We start from the raw sequence: 19,828 nt of genomic DNA, 5'->3' as shown, positions 1-19,828 counted from the left end.
AGTGCATCAGGACTGGTGTTGGAACCACGACTGTTGCTAATTTACATAATTGCCTAGATTCAGAAAAGTCTATGCAACATGGTCAAATATGCAGATGTCGTCAAACTAGGAGGGGCAGTAGAATCGAGAGGCAGCTCAAAAATGACAGAATGAGTTGAACCCGCTATGTAACAATGATAGAAGAAATTTAATAGAGACAAATGTAAATGTGCTGCACACAGGAAGCAAAAACAGACAACATGTACGCTCCATGAATGGTGTTGCAATAGCTAAGGTGAAGCTGAAAGAAACTTAGGAGTTAGTAGGCATGTCCAACCAGTGCAGAACAGCAATTAATGAATGCAATATAATGTTGCAAGTCCTGATGCACTCACAGAATCACAGAAACCCCACAGTGCAGATAGAGGCCATTTCGGCCCATCGAGCCTGCACCGACACATATCCCACCCGATCCCCGTAACCCCTACATCAGCACATATCCCACCCTATCCCCGTAGCCCCACGTATTTAATCCCCCTAACACTAAGGGTCAATTTATCATAGCCAATCGACCTAACCCGCACATCTTTGGACTCCACTAAGTACTTGCCCCAACTCTGACACAACTCTTTTAATGAGTACTTGTTGCTAATTTCTCTTTAGCTAGATTCTTAACCATTCCCAGTGTTTACCCTGAATCCGGTGTCCTAGGCAACATCCCTCAACCAACAACACGAAATCTGATTATCTGGTGATCTCATTACTGTTTGTGGATTTTGCTGTGCGCAAATTGGATGTCATGTTTTCTACAAAACAATAGTGACTACATCAATTTATTGGCTGTAAAGCACTTTGAAACATCATGAGGATATGAAAGGTCTTGAAGTACATAGCCAAAACAGTAGAATATAAGTCAGAGGCAGTAACAATCAAATTTGGTCAGAATGCATTTTGAATTCTGTGCTCAGATTTGGTCACCAAAAAACAAAGAGACATTCAAGTGCTGGAGGCAGTGCAGAGAAAAGCCAGAAGGCTAATCCCTAGTGTCAAGGATGTTAGTTATGAGGAAAGATTGGAGAAATTTGGTCTTTTCTTTTCAGCTTAGAAAGGAAGAATCAGAGAGGTGTTCTTAGAGAAATATAAGATTGTTAAAGATATCGAAAAAGTTAACCCAGAGTATTACTTTAAATTAAACTACAGGAGTAGAACTAGGGGACTCGGGTTCAAACAAGTAAAAAGTAATTTTAGGACTGGCATCGGGATCAGGAAATTCTTCTTCACACACATGTGGAATAAACACCCAGATGGAGTAGTGGAAGCAAGAATGCTGGAATTATTTCAGAGACAACTGGATGCTACAATGGAGAATGTTAGGAGCTCTCTGGCTATAGATAAATAAGATGGGTTGAATGGCCTTCTTTATCTGTAATTATCTTGTGAAAGGCCAGTGTCTAAACCACTGCACCACCTTTTTCCATCAAGGCAATAATTTGGAGAAACTGGAGATGGAGTTAGGCAAATACTATAATCTCCCCAATGTTTTTTTTAATTGTATGCTTGATAGACTATGTACATAAGATTGCACCTGTGAATAAAGATTTTGGTCTGCTGGGTTTGGGGCCTTACTATACAAGTGTTACCTGTAGCTGCTGCAAATGTGACTTCTAACACTAGAAACACGAAACTTTAAAAAAAAAAAAGAAAAGTATATTAATTTTGTTAAAAACACTAGTATAGTGACTTCTGTTTTCAAGCTATGGACAATACCCCACTTTAAAAAGGTTACACCTTATTAAACAAATAAGATTTGCCAGCATTCCCTTCGAGAAATGTTTGGGCAAGTAATGAACCATATAAAACATCAAAATAGAACACAGTGCAGCGCAATGCAATGTAATTTTCTGTTAATCAATTTGACCAACAACTCTGCACAGTGTTCCTCATTTTGGCTGTTAGCAGCACACAGGGAATGAAGGCAAAGCTCTTCCTCCAAGGGAAGTATTGGAGGGTCATGTGCCTCAGGCTCTCTCAGTCATCTTAATGTTACAGAGTAGCACGAGCAAAGGTCTGGGAGCAAGTCATCTGCCTGACTTCTCAGTTACTGACTGGTATGGGGTGCAGAGACCCAGAGGGTTGAATAAATTATACCAATGTCTTATCAAATCATAGAGTAGTACAGCACAGAAGGAGGCCATTCGGCCCATCGAGTCTGCGCCGGCTCTTTCGACGAGCAATCCAGTTATCCCACTCCCCCGCTCTTTCCCCATAGCCCTGCAATTTTTTCTCCTTCAAGTATTTATCCAATTCCTATTTAATTATTTTTATATATATTTATATAAATAATATTTTTTATTTTTGTACAGTTTTATATAAATATTTATATAGATTTATATAAAGTCTTTATATATAGTACAACACATACAGTTATGCAGTATCTTTTGAAGCCTATAGTTGTAGTATTTGGTCAAAGAAAAATTAAAAATTTTGAATTAATTGACTTTTCAGTTTGCTCAGAGATGGACAATGAAGAAATATTCCAGCAGGTCTGTACACCTTCTTATTCCATTTCAAAATTAGAAAGTCCAAAGCTCATTTCTATAGAGGCCAAATAATAAAAATAATGTACATGCTTTCAAAGCTATGGAAAAGGAAATGCAACATGCTTAAAAGAGTTAAAAATAAAAAGGCAATTTGTAAAAAGCATGAGAGCATGAATAAAAACCCAACTATACAATTTAAATACCAGCTCATCTTACTTGGTATAAAAACCTTTGGTTGAAATGTTGCATAGCTCCCTGCAGTTGGTTTCTTTGGGACTGCCACTGCTCGAAGTTTCGAACAGACTCGGCTGTTGGACGTTGCCATGTTGTCGTCCTAGTGTTATGGTCCACGTAGTAAAACCTGCCACGCTGATCCACTCGTTTTTCCCAACTTTAAAAATAAAGTATTTAAAAGTTAGTTAGAGTGAGGTTGCAGATCTAAATATCTACTTTTAATACAGTACTGCAATACTTTACTTCACTTATAATCTGCAGCAGGAATTTGGACCTATTTTCCAACATAAAATGGAATGTACTAAATGTTTAATTTTTTTAAAATTGAGAAACCGTGGTAAAATGACAAACAGAACTTCACCAAAGAAAAGACAATGCAAATCAGATATTAGTGGTTAGATTACTTCAAGCTTGGTTTTTAAAAGTCTGAGGATGGTAATAGGAAGAAAAGACCGAGCGAGGTAAAGAATACCATAGCTTTGAGGATCGGGGAAAGTTCAGAATCGCAATGATCATGGTAGCATCAATAAGCGAAAGACAAGAAAGATTGCAATGGGGATTGGTTGGAGCCTTGTGCTGAAAAAGATCGGCATTTAAATTTTCTTGCATCCTGCCCAGGACTACGAGGGGTGCTAGGAAACCCTTGATATGGCAGCAGGATTTGAGATAAAAGAGATGGAAGGAAAGTAAGCATTTGGTATAGGGGAAAAAATCATCTTGGAGGCAGCTTTAGCAATGGATGCATGTGAGTTTCATTCGACATAAAAAAAGACAGCATATCAATAGATGGAGAACTAAAGATGGAGCATCAAAGAGATGGAAGCTGCTAGTTAGGCTTTGCGAGAGACATGAATTGCATGTCAATAGCACATATCTCATAACTTACAACATACAGTATTAAACCTATTAAGACGACTGTAATTAAACAATAAGGTTTTTCTTTGTGCTGCTGCCTCATCAGAATATTAAGATCTACTGGTACCAGCAGCTTGCAAAACCTATGAAATTGCTAATGTCAAAAGGACATTAGTACAAAGGAATATTTTGCAAAATAATTTTAAAGCAAATTAAGTATGGATATCTCAATTCTTTATTTTCCCCAAAATTTAAATTCATTTTAAAACTATTGAAATGTACTTTTAATAGTCAAGTCTACGATTGCTTCTTCCTATATCCTTTTAATCAATAGCCTATCTTAGAGTAGCTAAAGTAAACATTGGTCCCTTAGAGGTGAGACTGGGGAATTAATAATGGGGAACGGGGAAATGGCAGAGACTCTGAACAAATATTTTGTATCGGTCTTCACGGTAGAAGACACTAACAACATCCCATTAATGGATAATCAAGGGGCCAAAGGGAGGGGGGGACTAAAGACAATCACTATCACTAAGGAAAAAGTACTTGGTAAAATAATGGGACTAAAAGATGACAAGTCCCCTGGACCAGATGGCCTGCATCCCAAGGTCTTGAAAGAAGTGGCTGCAGGGATAGTGGATGCATTGGTTGCAATATACCAAAATTCCCTGGACTCTGGAGAGGTCCCAGCGAATTGGAAAACCGCAAATGTAACACCCCTATTTAAGAAAGGAGGGAGACAGAAAGCAGGAAACTATAGACCAGTTAGCCTAACATCTGTCATTGGGAAAATGCTGGAGTCCTTCATTAAGGAAGCAGTAGCAGGGCATTTGGAAAATCATAATGCAGTCAAGCAGAGTCAGCATGGTTTTAGGAAAGGGAAATCATGTTTAACAAATTTGCTGGGTTCTTTGAGGATGTAATGAGCAGGGTGGACAAAGGTGACCAGTGGATGTGGTGTATTTGGATTTCCAGAAGGCATTCGATAAGGTGTCACATAAAAGGTTATTGCATAAGATAAGAGCTCACGGAGTTGGGGGTAATATATTAGCATGGATAGAGGACTGGCTAACTAACAGAAAGCAGAGAGTCGGGATCATTTTCCGGTTGGCAAACGGTAACTAGTGGGGTGCCACAGGAATCAGTGCTGGGACCTCAACTATTTACAATCTACGTTAATGACTTGGATGAAGGGACCGAGTGTAATGTAGCCAAGTTTGCAGATGATACAAAGATGGGTGGGAAAGCAAGTTGAGCAGAGGACTCAAAGAATCTGCAAAGGGATATAGGCAGGCTAAGTGAGTATAAAAGCAGGGAAGTCCTGTTACAACTGTACAGGGTATTGGTGAGACCACACCCTGAGTACTGCGTACAGTTTTGGTCTCCTTATTTAAGGAAGGATATACTTGCATTGGAGGCAGTTCAGAGACGATTCACTAGGTTAATTCCAGAGATGAGGGGGTTGACTTATGAAGAAAGGTTGAGCAGGTTGGGCCTATCCTGACTGGAATTTAGAAGAATGAGAGGTGATCTTATTGAAACATATAAGATACTGAGGGGCTCGACAGGGTAGATGCAGAGAGGATGTTTCCCCTCGTGGGGAAATCTAGAACTCGGGGGCACAGTTTTAGAATAAAGGGTCGCCCTTTTAGGACTGAGATGAGGAGGAATTTCTTCTCTGAGGGTCGTAAATCTGTGGAATTCTCTGCCCGAGAGAGCTGTGGAGGCTGGGTCATTAAATACATTTAAGGTGGAGATGGACAGATTTTTGCAAGATAAGGGAGTGAAGGGTTATGGGGAGCGGGCAGGGAAGTGGCTTTTAGCCCAAGATCAGCCATAAGGGGAAGTGCAAAGAGACCTGGGTGTCCTTGTGCACCAGTCACTGAAGGTAAGCATGCAGGTGCAGCAGGCGGTTAAGAAGGCAAATGGTATGTTGGCCTTCGTAGCAAGAGGGTTCGAGTACAAGAACAAGGATGTCTTGCTGCAGTTGTACAGGGCCTTGGTGAGACCACACCTTGAGTATTGTGTGCAGTTTTGGTCGCCTTACCTGAGGAAGGACGTTCTTGCCATGGAAGGAGTGCAGCGAAGATTCACCAGGCTGATACCTGGGATGGCAGGAATGACGTATGAGGAGAGATTGTGTCGATTGGGCTTATACTCACTGGAGTTTAGAAGATTGAGAGGGGATCTCATCGAAACCTATAAAATTCTGTCAGGCCTGGACAGACTAGATGCAGGAAGGATGTTTCTGATGGCCGGGGAGTCCAGAACCAGGGGTCATAGTCTAAGGATAAGGGGTAAGCCATTTAGGACTGAAATGAGGAGGAATTTCTTCACCCAGAGAGTGGTGAACCTGTGGAATTCTCTGTCACAGAGGGCGGTGGAGGCCAGTTCATTAAGTATATTCAAGAAAGAGTTGGATATATTTCTTGAGGCTAAAGGGATCAAGGGATATGGGGAGAAGGCAGGGACCGGGTACTGAATTTGGATGATCAGCCATGATCTCATTGAATGGCGGAGCAGGCTCGAAGGGCCGAATGGCCTACTCCTGCTCCTATCTTCTATGTATCTATAATCTTATTGAATGGCGGAGCAGGCTCGAGGGGCCAAGTGGCCTATTTCTTATATTCTTATGTTCTTAGAAAATTACAACATACAGTGAAAGCTCAATTACCACACTCCCATTATCCACAATTTCCATTATCTTTGAGAATCTTTGCAACAAATGGAGCCCAGCTGGAGTTAGGACTATCCATATTTATTTTTTGTTCCACTCCGCTGGCAAGATCAGCTGGTGCTGCAACAGCTAATATGCCAGGTTAAAGCTCCCCCAACCGCCCTAAGCAATCTTTGCAAACTTTGGCTGCTGGACCCAGCACGGAACTGAAACATCGAGCCACAAACGCTCCTGATGCCAAGCACAGCAAGGGATAGCAAACCCGCTCACCCCGTAACTTAGAAAAGTGTGAAAGGGACAGTACAGCAACAAGTTGGTGTCACGTCCAACACATGCTCCACTTAACAGCACAGGCTAGCATTTAAACAGGGAAACTATTGAGTTTAAAGTCAGCAGCTCTTAGCACTGACTGTGGCAGAGATTGCCAACCATATCATTAGAGGTGAGCATAAATTGGCTTTAATAGTACCCACTGTGGCTGGGTCCTCCGGAGTTGTTTGTGAGGGGGGGGGGGGGGGATGGAGGGGGAGAACAGGACGACTTTTAGCCTCATCCTTTTGGTCTGTGGCAGGCCTGGCAGGTGGAGTGATGTATGGGGAGCATTAAGCCAAATCAACCATTCACGTGCCAGCTGAGTCTTCCAGGAGGAACTGTGAATGGAGGAACGTGTGGCTGAGAGAGGACTGAGGCATTTAGGGGGAAAGAAGTAGCACATTCAAATCTCAGAGCAGCAACCAGCTATGTAGTTGTTGCGGGGGGGGGGGGGGGGGCCTCAATTTTCCACCAATTTTAATTATCTTCCAGGGCAAGTTCTATCCATCATGGTGGGCAATCAAAATTCCACTGTAATTAATGGAGTGGTTTTGATGGAGTATTTCTGCTATTCCTTAAGTGCACTCTTCCTTTTCCCCCAAAAAATATATTTTGAATTAAACTCTTTTTGGCTAGTTGACCTGAACTTACCCTGGGGGCAGAGGCCTCTCCCACGTGGTAGTTTTGGTGTTGTGATCCACATAGTATACTCTTCCATTAGGAAGCACTCGCTGTTCCCATCTGGAAAAAAAAGCCACAGGTCAAAATAGTATTGTATTATGAAATGGTTTTTGATATTTCTGATAAAAATGTACACCATGTATTAATGCTAAAAAATGGCTAGGTTCCAGCCCATTCTGGAATTTACACAAAGCATCAGGTGCTCTTGGATGATTCAAGATACTGTGTATGCATTTCGGTAAAGTACTCACATTTTAACATATTCATTTTTTTATCTGTCCTAATTTTCAAGATTTCTGATTTTCTTTCTAAGTATTTATTATCCGTACTGTTGGCCCAAGTCACAATTAACTTGCATTATTACTGCGTAAGAAGCAAAATTACCATTTGCGGTCTCACTTGTTTAACAAGAACCTACGGTGCTAAAGTATAAAATTTCACTGCTGAAAAAAGCACTGGTACGAAATGGATCTTTTTATAAAAGATCTGTAAAATCTAAACCAACTGCTCATCCCTCTTTTTAAAAAAAAACAGTCTGTTTGAATTATTTCAACGTACAGTATGCAGACTTCCCAGATGAATGGTTGGCTTCAGCAGCTTGTTGGCTGGCACATTGTTAACTTAACTAATTGAAACAAAAATATCATTCACAGTTTGATATACAAAGATGCTCTGACAAAAGCCACTCTTTTGATAAAATGTATAACCTAGCTGTTAAATAAAGCTGGTCTTGAAAGAACACAAGGTATAGCATATAAATTACTTATTGTTGAATTTACTAAAAGAAATAAATCTCTCATTATCTTCTTTTCTTAGGCAGAGCTTAGAAATGATAAAGCTGTTCTGAAGAGCAGTTCAATATTACCCTACAAGTGAAGGTTGTCCTACCATTTAACAATGATGTAAATTCTGTCAGTCTTTTGCTGAACATTTCCTTAGAAAATGAGAGAAAATATTGTGCAGTGTTCAAGTTAATGATGATCTTCCTTTTATATTTGAGTCACAAAGAAATTTCAAAGTCTGAAGAGCCAGAAGGAAATTTCAACACAAAATTTGCTGAACATCAGCATATAGCTTGCTTTTTTTGTTTCATGTTGTAAATACCACAACTGATTTTTTTAAGTTAACTCTGATTTTATTTCTAATTAAGAGTTAAGCTCAATAATGCAAACAAGCGTGCTGATTATGTTCTGAGAAAAATTAAGTAGTGCTCTCCTTGCCATAGAAGTGCTTCTTGTTAAAGGTTTCAGAAACTATTCGTGTTATTTGACAAGTTAGGAACTAAAGTAGCATTTCTCCAACAGAAAGTACAGAATAAAATCCTCTTGTTTATTCCAAAATTATAAATTAAGAAATATTCTTTGTCTATGTGCATTTTATTTTATGTTAATCACATCTTGGCAGCTGTCAAACGAATGGCAATATGTTGAATGGTAAAATGGTAAAAAGACAAAGGCCAAAATGCTCATCATTTAGAGTGTGAGTTTCTCTCTAATTTGTGTCCCTTTATTTTCTCCTCTATTGGTTTTCCTAATACACCACCACCTAAAGATCAGTGCACAGGAGAATGTTTATTAAGCACTCCTAAGTGAATGTGTCCCCAGATTCCTATACTGTATAATTAGGGGAAGGCTATAACTCCCTCCAAACTGCTCCACTGACATAACAAAAACAAGATTTACTATACTAGATTGTAATTTCCATTTCCCTATCTCTCCCTTTTAAAATAATTTACAGACAGATAATTCCAATCACCTTTTATGTAACATTGTTTTTCTAACATCCCCTTCAATTCTTTGCATTCTGGAGTTTGCACCATCCTGTTACCATCTCACTGACGAGTGGAAACAATCTATCACTACATATCTTATCATAACCCTTCATAATCCTAACACTAAATATGCTGGATAAGTTCACTAACATGTTTTTGAAGCATCAATAATATGAACCACATGTTGATTCACACTGAGATGGTCTTCGCTTTCAAGTGATTATGTGGATTTACCACCCATTTGAGGTCAGAATGTATTCCAGACTAAAAATCCTTCATTGAAAAACTTTTTGCTTGAGGACCAATTTTCTAACACTAACAGTTTGTAAAAGGAACCAAGCGGGGAACTGAAAACTCCCTTGTCTGCGCTCGTAAATGGACTACTGTACATCATTCCAAATTACATGTTTACCAAACATTACTTTCTTACGTTTAGTTTTGCTGAACTTTCATAAACTTTATTCTCTAAAGTTGAAGCTATACAAATTAATATATTTTCACAAGATCTTTCTGAAGTTGAACTAAGTTGTTTCAAAAGCTTCTTTGGCTTTATGTCCCAATTTTCTCAATATGAGCCACAGTTACTGACTGTGATGGGTTTTGTGAAAGTTCTGAAACTGAGGCTATGCGATACAAAGCTTTGGTATGATAAAGCAGTAGTTTCTGACTAAAAGTCACTGGTATAAATAATCCACCCACAAATGAACAGCATCACAGTAGTAGTGCCTCATGCATATATGGATTTAAAGCCCTTACACCGAGTTACATTTTAATTTGGTACGTTCTGCTTAATTACAACGGCAGAACATAAAGTAACTACTGAAACCCTTCGGGCAAACAGCTCATCTTAACCTGGCAATGGAATATGTCATTAAGTTATTATCTGACATTGTTGATACGAGTCCAGAAGGTTGGTTTAGGTCACGCTCAGAAGGTACCCACAAAAAGAGAATAACGGAGTGTGCTAATAATCGATTTGCATAGGCTGAACAAGGGATTTGGTTGCAAATGCTGTTATTAGTCCATGTGATTTTTAAAAATCTTTATTGTACTTCTGAAAATGTAGATATAAGCAACCTCCAAGGATAAAAAGGAATAAATCTCACTCAGAAGATCCAGGTAGACATCCTAGCCTTTTCTATCATTTGAACTCGAACTTACAAAATTTGATTTTTCTGGTCATGAACCAAGCTAATACTTAAATCCGTCATGACTATAAAGCAATCAAATGTTTGAATGGGAGGGGAGGAAGAGTGGCAAATCTATCTATCCATTCCTTCTGTCTAACATTAGCTCAGTAAATACACAGCAACATTGATCAAAAATCTAGACAGTTCCATGAGCCAAACTGGCTAATTATCTCGGGTGCAGGCAGCCAACCTGGAAGTGGAAAGACAGCAAAAAAAAGGGGATAGAAATGGATATAATTACTGCAGAAAGAAAAAAGGATTTAGATAAACCCTGCTGGAATTTAAGGGGACTTTTATTTCAAACTCAAAATATACACAGGGAGATCTGTTTTTCTAGTAATCAAAACAGTATCATCTGTAATTATTTCACCACGAGTTCAAATTCTCATTAAACACCCCAGATATTGAAGTAAATGATATGTTTATATGCCAAGTTGTGGAACCAATCAAACTGTCCAAATAATTCATTCAGAACATACAAGCTATAATGCCATTATAATATCAGTTGTTCTTCCTATTCAGTTCAACACAATATTCAGCAGCCATGACTTATCTTTAGTTATTACTACAAATACTCCTGTTAGCAACACCAGTGCACAAGAGACCTTTAAGGCAATGCTGTGACTGCTCTTCATAAACGATAATATTAATCTTAACTCCCTGCAGTATGAATACGGTAATTCTAAGTTCAGTATTCTAGGCAAAGGCAAAAAAAACTAATTTCAACTCCTTAACCAGGAAGCATCCAAGCTTTTTAAAAAAATCTTTGTGGGCCCCTTTGGTGCATATCATGGAGCCTTAAGGGCCACATACAACAAAGAAAAATAGACAGAACTTGCATTTATATAGAACCTTTTGCAACTTCAGGAACATCCCAAAGTGCTTCACAGCCAATGAATAAATAAAAGTTTCAATCAATGCTCCCATTAATTGACATACATCTCAAACTATGGATACCAACAGATTTAGGCTTTCTAATACAGTATAGGATTTATTTATCATTGAGGCAACTGCACTAAGAAAAGGCCTTTCCAAAGTCCCCCATGCTCATGAAATTCCTATAGGACAAACCAGCGAGTAAGAAATCCAAGCACAAGTAGAACTGAAATGCCAGATTTCGATGGCTAATTGCTAGCAATCAAGAGCCAGAATTGGCACATGGGCTGTAGTTTGCTTTTAACTTAAAAAGGCTCCCTACAAAAGGCACTATTTTTCATTGAAACTTTAGCACAAAGAGTTCGCCTATGCAAAGCTCATCTGGCCTAAACACCACCCTCTGTAACCTGGTAGTTAAATAGTCTATAGGTAGCTTTGCAAATGGAAGTGTCAGACCAGGCATATGGAAATGTTGAAAAAAGACTTGCATTTATATAGCGCCTTTCACGACCTCAGGACGTCCCAAAGCGCTTTACAGCCAATTAAGTGCTTTTGGAGTGTAGTCACTGTTGTAATGTAGGAAACGCGGCAGCCAATTTGCGCACAGCAAGCTCCCACAAACAGCAATGTGATAATGACCAGATAATCTGTTTTAGTGATGTTGACTGAGGGATAAATATTGGCCAGGACACTGGGGATAACTCCCCTGCTCCTCTTCGAAATAGTGCCATGGGATCTTTTACGTCCACCTGAGAGAGCAGACGGGGCCTCGGTTTAACGTCTCATCTGAAAGACGTCACCTCCGACAGTGCAGCACTCCCTCAGTACTGCACTGAAGTGTTAATCTAGATTTTTGTGCTCAGGTCTCTGGAGTGGGACATGGACCCACAACCTTCTGACTCAGAGGTGAGAGTGCTACCCACTGAGCCACGGCTGACACAAAAGCATTCGGCAGGTATCTATTTTTCATGTGAGTGGGCCTTTAAATTACTCCCATTTATTATGTGTTTAAATTACAAGATTGCTTTGGTTTGATATTACCTGAGGCTGTCAGTGATATAGAATATATCTTATTTATATTTTGCAGCGCAGGAGCAACAGATAGAAAATGCCAAGTTAAAGCTAGTTTCTAAGGAAAGGCTACACCCAGAAAGGTGGTGCAGTCGAGGCACAGGCAAAAAATCCACTGTTAGGTGGGTCTCAGAGCCTCTGGAGGCAGAAGAACCACCTTATTTAGCTCAAGCTGCTACTGCCAAAGTGGGGCTGCTACTGGCAATATATCAGAGAGAAAAATCCACTATTAAAGGTTCTTCAATTAGATACATTTAATTTCTTTAATCTAGAAGGATCCTCGCACTAGCGGCCAATGTTCTACGACACAAATAGCATGGTACAGGAAACTTTGGTTTATCCGGAGGTTGTATGTCCGGAAACCTTGGTCTAACGGCAGAAATTAGCAGCCGTTTTGGTTAGGTTTTTTTTCTTCTAGTATTTAAACATTTTTTTTTTTTTTTTTTAAATAACAGTCAGGCTCTGGAAAGCGTCTCTGTAGCTTAGCAACAGCTTCAGAGACGCTTCCAAGGTACAGGCCGAGTGTTTACAAGCTGTTGCTAAGCAAGTGTTTGTTGTCAGATACGGAGATGAAAACCTCCGTATCCTTCAACATTAGCGCTGGTCTATGCAGAAGTTTTGATAGATCGGCAGCAGCTCGGTCCAGTCGGTGCCGGATATCGTGAAGTTTCCTGTATGCATTATTCTAAACACCAACAACTTGCATTTATGTAGCACCTTTAACGTAGTAAAACTTCCCAAGATGCTTCACAGGGGCATAATCAGACAATAATTGCCACCAAGCCAAAGGAGACGACACTAGGACAGGTGACCAAAAGCTTGGTGAAAGAGGTAGGCTTTAAGGAGCGCCTTAAAGGATGAGATAGAGGTGGATAGGCAGAGGGGTTTAGGGAGGGAATTCCAGAGCTTAGGACCCAGACGGCTGAAAGTACGGCCACCAATGGTGGGGCAAAGGAAGTGAGGATAGAGAGTTGGAATAACACAGAGCTCTGGGAGAATTGTATGGCTGAAGGAGGTTACAGAGATAGGGAGGGGCGAGGGCACGGAGGGATTTGAACACAAAGAAAAGAATTTTAAAATTGAGGCGATGGTGGACCAGGAGCCATTATAGGTCAGCGAGCACAAGGTGATGGATGAACGGAACTTGGTGCGAGTGAGGGCAGCAGAGTTTTGGATGAGCTTAAGTTTATGGATGCTGTTACATGGGTGTATTATTGTAAATCTATCTAACTTTAGGCTTAAAAATCTGAAATAGAAAAACTGGATGCTTCATGAGTTTTTATATATACACACAAGACGAAGGTAGAAAGGAAGTTCATTAAGTCAAGTCACCTTCACAAACATTCAGCAAGTCATACATAAATGCATGCAAACACATACAAAACCACACCATTGAGACACTCAGTAAATTAAGGCAAACACAGATTACAACCACAGTTTATATCAACAGAAAATAAAGAACCACTTGCTGGGCTTTATAATGGTAAAGGCAGCCATCAGTTCTACAGGCGACTGAATAAAGATCCTTTTGAGACTAATTGTAGAAATTGAGGTTTGCGTAGTGTCAGCCAGGAAGTCGACAACCAGGGAAACAGTAACTCTCACATACACACACCACATAAAGGAACACTGATTTTTAAACAGCAGTAATCTGTAACTACTGTATGAGCCCTGCTCTGGCTTTAGAGTATTGGTTTCATAATTAAATAAACAGTTCTGTGTCTTAATAATTTAGAATTTCCTGACAGACAAACTACAAGCTCCCTTTTGAACTCAGCATAGCTCTAACATTGCAGTGAATTGCTTAAACAGACTTTACTAACACAAATACCAGTTTTTACTATTTACTTAACAATGGTTGTTGTGCTTTCCTTTTCAAACAATCTCATTTTTTCCCCACAAAAATGGAATTAAAATGAACTATTTTTTTCTGCTGATAGTTTAGAAAAAGGAGTTGTCAGTTGGGGTACTTGAAGAATGTAGTCGCTAATTTGTTCTTAAAACCACTTTTTCCTGTATATAATTGACGTATTTTCTAGCCACTCCAACACCACAATGTTCTGCTTCATTTGGCACGGTGGTATTTACTGGACAGTAGACTTGCCCATGGCTTCTGTCAATGTTTTGTTGGCAGGACCTGGGCTAACATAACGTAGAGCAGTTTCTGCTAGCCTGGGCTCGTCTCATCTCTTACATTAGGGTCTTTTATACTGTAAGCTGGGCCCGGAGAAAGGTCCACGTGTCACAATCCTGCGTTTACTTTGAAATTGTACCATTGGTCTCCGTGTGAACTCGTGGCAAGGGAGAAGCACAGGTGTGCATTGGCCGTGAAATGTGACCTAACATGCATGAAAGAAGTGTTGGTGCTGTGTTGTTCTGTCAGAAAGTGAATACAAAGATAACAGACACAATCATGTATGGTAAGGAATGTGCTGCCACTGCAATAGTATGTTTCTTAGCCGGAGCGAGATTGGTGGCAGTAAGGAAGGAAAACTTCCTTTCTACCAGACTAAAAAAAAATCAGGTTTATGTCGATGCTTTTATTTGTTTTTCAGCCACCAGCTGCAGGAGACCTTTGCAGGTGGCTGAAAAAAATATATAAAAGCATCTTCTGGGATGAAGTGCCCCCCCACCCCGCCAAAACAAGCAAAGCTTTCCCCTTTGAAGACAGCCTTCTCCAAATGTCAGTTGGGACTGGAAAGCAAACACAGCTGTTTGATATCATTGCAGCATTTTAGTCCCATTGTGCTTGTGTTTGTATTGTTTGATCACAACTGTGAATTTATTATGAATGTCTGGGGATTTTTATTTTGCAGCCAAATTGATTCGTGAAAAAGAATAGAATTTTCACCGGATTTACAGCTAGCTCTTCGACTGGAGCTGTCTAATCTAATCTCATTTCCCTGCCCTTTCACTGTAACCTTTTACGTTCTTCCTTTCAAATACTTCTCCAATTCCCTTTTAGTGGATATACTGTAGCCTCTGCCTCAAGAGGCACTTGTAGTAAAATATTCCATGTTGTAATCGTCCTCTGTGTGCAGAAAGAAATTTTTTAACTTATCCTTGCTGAGTCTATCCTTTTTTGCTGCTGATTTGTCAATCAGTGGAAAGAATCTTTCATTATTTACTTTCCCAAAATCTTTCATAAATTTGAAAGCTTCTATGAGAAACTGCTTAGCCATTTTTTTAAGACGTTATTCATAACTATATTCTCTTATTCCTGGTATATCACTGCAGTGAGTCTTTGCCTTTCCATGCCTCTGATATCCTTCCTATGATGGGGTGCCCAGAACTGCATGAAATACTCCCTGTGGCCTTAACAACAGTCTTGTACAAATTCAACAGCACTTCCTTGCTTTTTTTTATTCAATGCACTAACTATATGTATAAAAATAATAAATTGAAAGAGATAATTATAAACATTTTCCACTGGCTTTATTACATATTCAAACATTATTTGAAAGAATAATAGGCATCAGAATGCAGCAACTAAAGAACTTAGCTACTAAAATTGAAGTTTGTTATGTGGTCGTGAGCAATGCTCCCTTTAATTTTTTGGGGGGGATGCGCAGTCCCTTTAAGGGGCTGTGTGGCCCATTCAAAATATGGCGCATGCGCGGTTTTTCCTATTTAAAAGCCGGTGAGCTGGCTATGCGGGATCTGACATAACAAAACTCACTACACACTTGGTTTGAGCATAAAGCAAGGCTTTAATCAACTTGTTTCAGAACATGGAGGTCTAGTTGTACTTCACTAGTTCCTTGTCTTACAAAATGTCCCTGGCAAGCTGGGGCCGACGCCCGAGTATTTATACTCCTTGGACAGCGCCACCATGGCCGTCCAGCATTATTTCACAAGTAGTTTCTTGATGAATGATGAGATTTATAACAGGATCTACTTTTAGTACACTGATGAAAGTGAAAATCAGAATCCAATTTGTTTTGTGGGTACGGTTATTGCAGTATTCAAAAAGCTGAAGAATAATCACACTACTTAATGGCAGGCAAAAATCTCACTCTTGACCAGTTAGTAATCACACTTTTCATTCATTTAAATTACATCAGAAACTAGGGTCTATAATTTATAAAAATAGATTTCTGTTCAACAAAGTCCCGATGCAAATTCCAATCTCAACATACTCACACTGAGCAAACAATTTTCTGTTGGGCATGAGATGGAATACCTCAGAATAATGCAAATCGTCCATCTGAGGACAGACCAGAATGGGTAGGAGAACATTTAAAAAATCAGCAGAAAGAACTAGTAGTCTCCTGTTAGTTGGTAAGCATTGATTCATAGAATCTTGCAGCACAGGAGGAGGCAATTTGGCCCAATCGAGCCTGAGCAGGCTCTTTGTAAGAGCTATAAAAGTAGTCCCACTCCCTTGCTCTATTCCCCATAGTCTTGCAAATTTTTCCTTTTCAAGTATTTATCCAATTCCCTATTGAAAGTTATTACTGAATCTGCTTCCACCACCCTTTCAGGCAGGGCATTCCAGATCATGACGACATGTTGTGTAAAAATGTATTTAGAGTCATAGAGTTTTACAGCACAGAAAGAGGCCCTTCGGCCCATCGTGTCTGCGCCGCCCATCCATCCCTGTCCAGTCTAATCCCATTTTCCAGCATTTGGTCCATAGCCTTGTATGCAATGGCATTTCAAGTGCTCATCCAAATGCTTCTTGAATGTTGTGAGGGTTCCTGCCTCCACCACCCTTTCAGGCATTGAATTCCACATTCCAACCACCCTCTGGGTGAAAAAGTTCCTCCTCAAATCCCCTCTAAATCTCCTGCCCCTTACCCTGAATCTATGCCCCCTTGTTATTGACCCCCCCACTAAGGGGAAAAGTTCCTCTTTATCTACCCTATCTATGCCCCTCATCATTTTGTACACCTCAATCAGGTCCCCCCTCAGCCTTCTTTGCTCCAAGGAAAACAACCCCAGCCTGTTTAGTCTTTCTTCATAGCTGAGGCGCTCCATCCCAGGTAACATCCTGGTGAATCTTCTCTGCACCCTCTCCAAAGCAATCACATCCTTCCTATAGTGAGGCGACCAGAACTGCACACAGTACTCCAGCTGTGGCCTCACCAGCGTTTTGTACAGCTCCATCATAACCTCCCTGCTCTTATATTCTATGCCTCGGCTAATGAAGGCAAGTATCCCATATGCCTTTTTAACCACCTTATCTACCTGTTCCGCTGCCTTCAGGGATCTATGTACATGTACACCAAGGTCCCTCTGACCCTCTGTACTTCCTAGGGTCCTACCACTCATTGTGTATTCCCTTGCCTTATTTGTCCGTCCAAAATGCATCACCTCGCACTTTTCAGGGTTAAATTCCATTTGCCACTTTTCCGCCCATCTGACCAACCCGTTTATATCGTCCTGTAGTCTGAGGCTTTCCTCCTCGCAATTTACCACCCCACCAATTTTCATGTCATCTGCGAACTTACTGATCATACCTTTTACATTCTCATCCAAATCATTTATGTAGATCACAAACAACAAGGGACCCAGCACCGATCCCTGAGGTACCCCACTGGACACAGGCTTCCAGTCACAAAAGCAACCTTCGACCATCACCCTCTGCCTCCTGCCACTCAGCCAGTTTAGGATCCAACGTGCCAAGGCACCCTGGATCCCATGGGCTCTTACCTTCTTGACCAGTCTCCTATGCGGGACTTTGTCAAAAGCTTTACTGAAGTCCATGTAAACCACATCCACAGCATTTCCCTCGTCCACCCCCCTAGTCACCCCCTCGAAAAATTCAATCAGATTTGTCAGACATGATTTACCCTTGACAAAGCCATGCTGACTATCCCCAATTAATCCTTGCCTCTCCAAGTGGAGACTAATTTTGTCCCTCAGAATTTTTTCCAATAATTTCCCTACCACAGATGTTAGGCTCACTGGCCTGTAATTCCCTGGTTTATCCCTGCTACCCTTCTTGTATAATGGTACTACATTAGCTGTTCTCCAGTCCTCTGGTACATCCCCTGTGGCCAGAGAGGTTCTGAAAATTTGTGTCAGAGCCCCTGCAATCTCCTCCTTTGCCTCCCACAGCAGCCTGGGATACATCACGTCCGGGCCTGGGGATTTATCCACTTTTTGGCCTGCTAAAACCGCTAGCACCTCCTCCCTCTCGATGCTAATATGTTCAAGTATGTCACAGTCCCCTTGCCCGATTTCTATGTCTGCATCGTCTCTCTCCATAGTGAACACAGATGCAAAAAATTCATTTAAAACCCCGCCTACATCATCTGGCTCTACACACAGATTGCCACTTTGGTCCCTAATGGACCCTACCCTTTCCCTGGTTATCCTCTTGCCCTTAATATACTTAGAAAACATCTTAGGATTTTCCTTTATTTTGCTCGCCAGTGTTATTTCATGGCTCCTCCTCTCCCTCCTAATTTCTTTTTTTAGTATGCCCCTGCACTTTTTATACTCCTCTAGGGCTTCTTCCATCTTTAGTAACTGCCAAAAGCCCCCCTTTTATTTCTAATGCATTTTTGTATATCCCTTGTCATCCAAGGTTCCCTTTGCTTGTTGGTCCCCCCCTTGACCTTTACAGGAACATGTTGGCATTGTGCTCTCTCTATTTCCCTTCTGAAAGTCTCCCACTGTTTTGACGTGGATTTTCCTATAAGTAGCTGCTCCCAGTCCACTTTGGCCAGATCCTGCCTTATCATATTAAAATCGGCCTTCCCCCAATTTAGAACCCTTATTTCCGGGCCGTCTTTGTCTTTTTCCATGACCACCTTAAATCTCACCAAATTATGGTCACTGTCGCCAAAATGCTCTCCTACTGACACTTCCACCACTTGCCCGGCTACATTCCCCAGAATTAGGTCCAGTATCGCCCCCTCTCTTGTAGGACTTTCCTCATGTCACCTCTGGTTCTTTTGCCAATCACCTTAAATTTGTGTCCCCAGGTTACCGACCTTTCTGCCACTGGAAATAGTTTCTCCTTATTTACTCTATCAAAATAATTCATGATTTTGAACACCTCTATCAAATCTCCCCATAACCTTCTCTGCTCTAAGGAGAACACCACCAGTTTTTCTAGTCTCTCCATCTAACTGAAGTCCCTCATCCCTGGTAGCACGCGAGTAAATCTCTCCTCTCTAAGGCCTTGACATCCTTCCTAAAGTGTGGTGCTCAGAAATGGCCACAATACTCCAGCTGAGGCCTAACCAGAGTTTTATAAAGGTTTAGCATAACTTCCTTGCTTTTGTACTCTATTCCTCTAATAAAACCAAGGATCCTGTATGCTTTTTTAACAGCCTTCTCAACTTGTCCTGCCACCTTCAAAGACTTGCGTACATGCACCCCCCAGGTCTCTCTGTACCTGCACCCCCTTTAAAATTGTACCATTTAGTTTATAAAAAAATGAAGTACCAAATTAGCAAAAACGTGAACAAAATGTTGCTTCAAAATGTTTACTCAGGAGAGGTACTGTTCTATTACAGTACAATGTAGTATTCACCATCTAACTGGTTAAAATTCATCATATCCTCTGAGTAATACTGCAGTACTTTTATCACCCAGTGGCTAAGTATAACATGACTGCCGACGTTTTTCCATTCACTGACCAAACCTATTAATAGACAAGTTGTTTATTTCCCAGTGAATGGTAAAG

At 40.6% G+C, this 19,828-nt stretch overlaps 1 protein-coding gene across 3 annotated transcripts in view; it reads right to left on the bottom strand.

The window, feature by feature from the left end:
• wwp2 (WW domain containing E3 ubiquitin protein ligase 2) overlaps window positions 1-19,828 on the bottom strand; it is a 172,961-nt gene that overhangs the window by 59,417 nt on the left and 93,716 nt on the right. For all 3 annotated transcript variants that reach the window (XM_085991726.1, XM_085991724.1, XM_085991725.1), the window contains exons 9-10: window positions 7,249-7,338; window positions 2,736-2,910 (exon numbers count right to left, since the gene is read on the bottom strand). In XM_085991726.1, coding sequence (XP_085847852.1) covers window positions 2,736-2,910; window positions 7,249-7,338 — 265 coding nt within the window. The remainder of the gene's footprint in view (window positions 1-2,735; window positions 2,911-7,248; window positions 7,339-19,828) is intronic.

This window comes from Somniosus microcephalus, chromosome 6 (assembly GCF_052327205.1).
Source record: "Somniosus microcephalus isolate GS21.2 chromosome 6, FLI_Smic_1.0, whole genome shotgun sequence".
In the NCBI taxonomy this organism is placed as follows: Eukaryota; Metazoa; Chordata; class Chondrichthyes; order Squaliformes; family Somniosidae; genus Somniosus; species Somniosus microcephalus.
The sequence above is the reverse complement of the archived record's forward strand: the minus strand, read 5'-3'. Positions and strand labels throughout refer to the sequence as shown.